This window comes from Pomacea canaliculata, linkage group LG9 (genome assembly GCF_003073045.1).
Source record: "Pomacea canaliculata isolate SZHN2017 linkage group LG9, ASM307304v1, whole genome shotgun sequence".
In the NCBI taxonomy this organism is placed as follows: Eukaryota; Metazoa; Mollusca; class Gastropoda; order Architaenioglossa; family Ampullariidae; genus Pomacea; species Pomacea canaliculata.
The window spans coordinates 4093327-4098984 of NC_037598.1; the positions used below are offsets into that span (position 1 = coordinate 4093327).

The window sequence follows — 5658 nt, forward strand, 5'->3', positions numbered from 1 at the left end:
GCCATCCCACACATCATCCCACAGCCCTCTAGACCCCAGGACCAGGAAAGGCAGGGCCCCTCAAGGCCCCAACCAGCCTGTCCTCCATTGGACAGCTCTTTAGTTACGATTAGTGGGTGGAAGGATCATCTAAGTGCCACTCAAAAGATGGAGCTGCAAAAGCTGTTAGTTGATACAGCATACACCTTCGTCCGCCCATATATGCCCAATATTTAATTTAATACCTTTACATTTTGCCACTTTTGCGTTCATTTTTCTTACATTTTTTTTTACATTTTTTTCTAAGTGTACAAATTAAAGTAGGTGCCACAATTTTTTAAGAAACAAAATGTCATTTAAAAGACCGGGAAAAGTTTCTGCATTCCAAGTTCAGAGGGAAGAACAAAGAAAATGCAGGCAAATTTGATCTTACAGAAGTTCTAATTATAGAGCAAGATCCAGCAGTTATGATTCTCCTTCTCGAAGCAGCGAGAGAAGTCTGAGTAGTGATAGACTGCTGCATGATGACTACGAAAGACAGAGACTGAGAGGTCACAGAAATCAAGAAGGAGGTAGTGACAGCCACTTTCTTGATATGACCACCAGCTACAGTGAAGGAAGAGAGTCATTGCTACAACATAACTCTAAGAGATCCACAAAAACCATGCCGCACAGCAGTGAAAACAGTGACAGCTGCAATCGTAGTCAGTATCCAGGCAGAGATAAGTTGGAGAGAAACCACAGCAGCCAATGTAAAGAAGAGGGTTATGGAGATGTAAGAAGAAGTGATCATCACAGAACAGTCCAAGAGGAGAACTACTTGGTGGTTGATGTTCGTCAAGAGAGAAGCCGACAGTGGAATTCAGATCAGTATTCTGATTCTGATGAAGAACTGCTTCATGAAAGTTTAAGGCGTAAGAAACACGCCCATCCATATTTGTCAGAAGAGGATGATAAGAGTTGGTCACCTGATAGATACAGTTGGAAAAGAACAATCAAGAGAAAATGCGTAAGAGAAAACTGAAGGGAAGTAACAGGCATGACTCTCCAGGCCCTTCACGCTCTTCTAAGGTCTGGAAGCAAGACATGAGCTGTGGATCCTCTGCTGTCAGAAAAAGTGAAGAACCTGACTCAGAAGGAGAAAACATTTAATATCAAGCCAGGTTCCAAGAAAAAAACCAAATCTAGAAAAAATTTTAAAGGGAAGGAGAAAAACAAAAATACCTCTATGTCAAATAATGCACAAGTTACAGGGTTGAAACTTGGTCAGAAGGGAAAAATCCCATCATTGATGGATTTAGAATTCCCACCATCTATCTCGGCAAGAAACTTGGAAAAGGGTCCTGCAGATGTCCAGCCAAACTACAGCAGTACTTCCCATGGAGATAAGCATGGACGTTTTACTGATGCAGAATTTGATGATAGGTCTAGGTCAGAGTACAGGAGTCAAAGTGAGAGTGGTGCAGAGGTGCAAGCAGGTTTCCGGGTGCATGACAGAGACACTAGGCACTTGGAGAGCCACACACGTAAAAGTGGTGGGGACCGCAGGTTGCTACCTTCCGAGTATGATATTGAACACCGTTGTCCTGATTATGTAGATTATGATGGCCACAGGGATAACATACGTTGCGGAAACTATGAGGCGGACTATAGACACTATGAGCAAGATGATTCTGTTAGCAGCCGAAGGAACAAGCATGGCTACATTGATCAAGATGCTCCTAGAGGCAACACTGGCAGGCTTGTGGACAGCCGGTCACCAGATTTTCACAGGCACAGTGACAGTGATCAAGACTCTGACCAAGATGGCACCAGAAGATCATGGAGGGAAGAAAAACGAAGTCGGCATTCTAAAAGGAAGAATGAGAAGTCTGTAGATGATGAAGCAAAGGTGAAGGCTACAAAAAATGTTCTTAAGAAGGACATAAGACATTCGGACAGGATGAGCTCCTTGAAGAAAAGTGAAAAAAGTCAATCAGGGAAACCATCTTCTGATTGTGTGGAGGATGCTGACAGCAACAGTCAGGCCTGACGAGAGGGGGAGGGGTCTGGTGTACCCAGGCCCGCGGCTGTCAAGGGGGCCCGGCTTTGGTCAGTCTGAGACTCAGATTGTAAAAGTACAAGGGGCCGGAGAGATCGTCTGTCCCGGGCCCGGGATGGCTCTCGCGGCCCTGGCAACAGTGACAACAAGAAGGGGGTTTGGAAGCAGCAGTCAGGTACTTGTTTCTCTTATTATGTTTTACACTTACTTCTGCACAAAAGTCTGAGTATTGAGTATTTTGTATTGAGTGTTTTATGTTAAGTATATTGAATCAACTTAGACCAGTGATGCCCAACCTTTTTCGGCCTGCGGGCCATATCCATTTCGGACAGCCGTGTCGCGGGCCACTTCACCGCAAAAATACAAAAAGGAAAAAAAAAATAGAGCAGATACCATTTTTATTAGAAACAAGTTGTACTTACCATTAATTATGTAGTAATTAGTGGGATATTTGAAGTTGTTTTCCCGAAACCAACTTCTGAATGTCCGGCCTCATCGTAGAGACACCAAGTCGGAGCACTGAATCGAAATGTTCGTCCATCGAAAAAAAAGATTGGGAAACGCCCCTACGTCGGGATAAATACTTCTTCTTCCTTTTTTTTTTTTTCGTGTTTTTTCGGTCTTCTTTTATTACTAACATGCCGATTTCCTGCACTGTGGGCAGAAGTTTCGCGGGCCGGATATGGCCCGCGGGCCGTAGGTTGTGCATCCCTGAAATAAGGTATTCCTTCATTTCTTTCTCCCTTCCTCCCTTTCTATGTACGTTCTCACATTCACTTATTTTTTCTTTTTACCATTTTTCCCTCGTTTATTAATTTTTATCTCTCTATTTGGCTTTTCTTCCTCCTTTATTCCTTCAATTATTCTCTTTATTCCTAACAGCATTCATTACTTTTGCGTGTTTTCGCGGGTAGTTTGATTGTTTGGATGGGTGGGCGGATACCCGATGATCAGCTGAGTTTTAGGCTGTTTTGTTTGTTACGTGTCTTCTTGATTGATTTATTCATTTACTGGATCGAGTGAAAACCCTCTGTACCTAGTCATCACTAAATATTTCCACAAATAACCACAGATATCAATGCGCATGAGTGCGTGCCGCGCTCGAGATCATGTTCCCATTCATATTTGCATTTTTTTTTCTGGCCACAGAGTTGCTGTAAAAGCAGGGATTCCTCAGTGGCAGACTTCGAGTCTGCTTTTGTTCCTAGACAAGCGTGACACCCCTTTCACCCCCGAAAAGTTCTTCTACGACACCATCTGCCTGGACTACTGCGGGGCGCCGGGTCCTCTCTACGTCACCTTCACGGCCGCTGCCTGGAGCTTTGGTTACATCCTCCTCTTTCTCCTCTTTGTCGTCGTCATGGCCTTCGGCGACGCCTACAGCGTGTCCTCCACCAACCAGCTTCTGGCTACAGCTGCCGGAGGCTTCGTTCCTTTCCTCTTCCGCTACGTCTTCAAGTCCCCCGACCCCCCGTCCTTGCGGACGGACAGCGTGCAGTTTCAATCACAGTTCCATCAGGCTATCAATCGCTACGCACAGAACTGGCCCGTGTACGACCTCATCCCCACCCAGTTCCGCGAAATAAGCCTCGCGGACATCATCGTCCGCAACAGCACGCAAGAGGTCACCAGGTCAAACCATGACCCGCACGTGCTACCCGATATAGAATCTGTATCCAGCGAGGGAGAAGATTTCATCGACGTTCACATGTCCAACGAGGCAACGGCAAACGGAAATGACGACGAAGGTTTTGATATGATTATTGACGTTTCAGCGGAAGACTCGAGATGCCACGGGTCGTTTGATACCCAGCTCGGCATGCTGGGTAATCTGAGAAACCTTCGTCCAAGTTCGTCGCGCTTCAGTGGTCACATATACAGACCTCGTAATTCTAGTAAAGGAAAGGTTATTGAGGTTTAAATAAGTGGGTTTAGGTTTTATAAATCGTGTAGAAAATACCTGAGGGGACATTGATAAAAGGCCCTTTCTGAGGAAAGCAAACTCCCAGCCGTTATAAACATTAATTTACTGTTAACTACCCCAAGAATCAGGCTTCACCATCGGTCTTTCCTCTTCTTCTTAAATCCACACACACTGTGTCGGAACAAAGCTTCACAGTGTTAGTTACCTGTTTCTTCTTTAATAATGATTTTGCAGATGAATAGTAGCATTAAAATGATGACAGCTAATATATCACAGCTGTTGAGATATATTTTTTAACATTACTCTAACCTCAGACAAATTTATTAAATTTCTTGAATTCACAAACTTCTGACAGAGGCATTTTTTATTTAGTTACATTTACAGCAAAAAGGACAAGTACACTGGCGAACGAAAAGATGACATGTAAAACAGAAAAACATGATAGTCTGGTTAGAGGAGAAACTTAACTAGTGTTACTGGCATTTGGGAAAAGAAACAATTTTGGATGCTGTCTTTTTCAATCTAGTTATTATTGTGATATTAGATTAAAACTTTTACTGCTGTTTTAGTCTTCAAAAGAAAATTAAGCTATCGAAGAGAAGTCCAGAGTACAATTTTCTGACTACTCCTACAAGAAATAATATTATTTTAACGTGGACAGTGTTGTGGTTTAAGCATCTATATATCCACCCAGCTATTCATCCAGCGATCCACCTGTGTCTTCAGCTGTCTATTCAGCGATCTGCCTAGTGATCCACAATCAGGATTGTTTGCGAGCAGCCACAACCATCGGCTCAGTCATCTGCTCAACTACTGACTCAACGATCATTAACCCATCTACCACTTCAATCATCCCAAGAACCATCCTGACAGCCTGTTGCTTCGCATTCGTGGCCACAGACACATGAGCTTGACTTTTGACTTTTGAGTTTCAACACCAACATCCATCACTCGTCAAGACATCAGTCACCTGCTACAACAACCTCGCGGTCAGGAGGAACCCAGAATAATGACAATGACCCGAGTCTCCTTGACCCAGGTCGCTTCCCGCAGGACACTGTCCTAAAACATTCATTATCATCATCACCTGCGTTTAGTTTTTTTTTTTTTTCGCTCTTGTTTTTAGAAATTAAATGTGTTAATCGTTGGTCGATCCTTTTAGTTGTCTTTTTTTAAAGAAGAGAAGTGTAGTGCGGGTGTTGTCGCATATACATGTCCACGCTAGCAACCACTTAACACTTCTCACCCAATTAGCTGTCTATATATGTATATATTTCCTTGTGTGTGTATACTGGTGGGTAAAAAGTGGATGGAGAGCGAAATAGACGGAGGAAAAAAGAGTTAGTTAATCAAAGTGAGAAACAGGGTGTGGGGGTGGGGTATGTAAAGTGGGGGATGAGAAACATGAATTCGTAAGTCCTCGTTCACCTTTGAGGTAACCATTGAGGTGTTAATAACATTTTTCATGTGCCAAATAAGAAAGAAAGCTCTAAAAGAATTAAATGTTAATCCGAGGTAAACAGAAATAATGAAAAAAAGGAAGGATACAAATATAAAGAAAAGACCTTGATATGATTTTGGTAAATATAAATGATCACATAAATAAACCAATCTTTTATGGAACAGGAGAAAAGTCGATATTCACTCATAAAAAGGTATTCCTTTTTAATTTGTAGGAACAACTTGTGAAGTTGTCAACAAGGGAAAAGAAACA

General features: G+C 42.8%; 2 protein-coding genes across 2 annotated transcripts; both read left to right on the forward strand.

Annotated features, from left to right (window-relative positions):
* The first annotated feature begins 643 nt into the window (after positions 1 to 643).
* On the forward strand, positions 644 to 2011 carry LOC112572101 (protein starmaker-like). The gene is made up of 2 exons (XM_025251632.1): positions 644 to 893; positions 1233 to 2011. The coding sequence occupies exons 1-2, from the start codon at positions 644 to 646 to the stop codon at positions 2009 to 2011; spliced, it is 1029 nt and encodes a 342-aa protein (XP_025107417.1).
* A 145-nt stretch (positions 2012 to 2156) lies between these two features.
* On the forward strand, positions 2157 to 4561 carry LOC112571814. Its single transcript, XM_025251120.1, has 2 exons — positions 2157 to 2195; positions 3170 to 4561. Exon 2 carries the CDS (start codon positions 3381 to 3383, stop codon positions 3939 to 3941), a length of 561 nt encoding a protein of 186 aa, XP_025106905.1. The 5' UTR covers positions 2157 to 2195; positions 3170 to 3380; the 3' UTR covers positions 3942 to 4561.
* Positions 4562 to 5658: the final 1097 nt, after the last annotated feature.

Coding starts and splice junctions, on each gene's coding strand:
- LOC112572101 (XM_025251632.1), top strand. CDS start 644: ATGCCGCACAGCAGTGAAAACAGTGACAGCTGCAATCGTAGTCAGTAT. Junction 894..1,232: donor GCTTCATGAAAGTTTAAGGC/GTAAGAAACACG, acceptor CACAAGTTACAG/GGTTGAAACTTGGTCAGAAG.
- LOC112571814 (XM_025251120.1), top strand. CDS start 3,381: ATGGCCTTCGGCGACGCCTACAGCGTGTCCTCCACCAACCAGCTTCTG.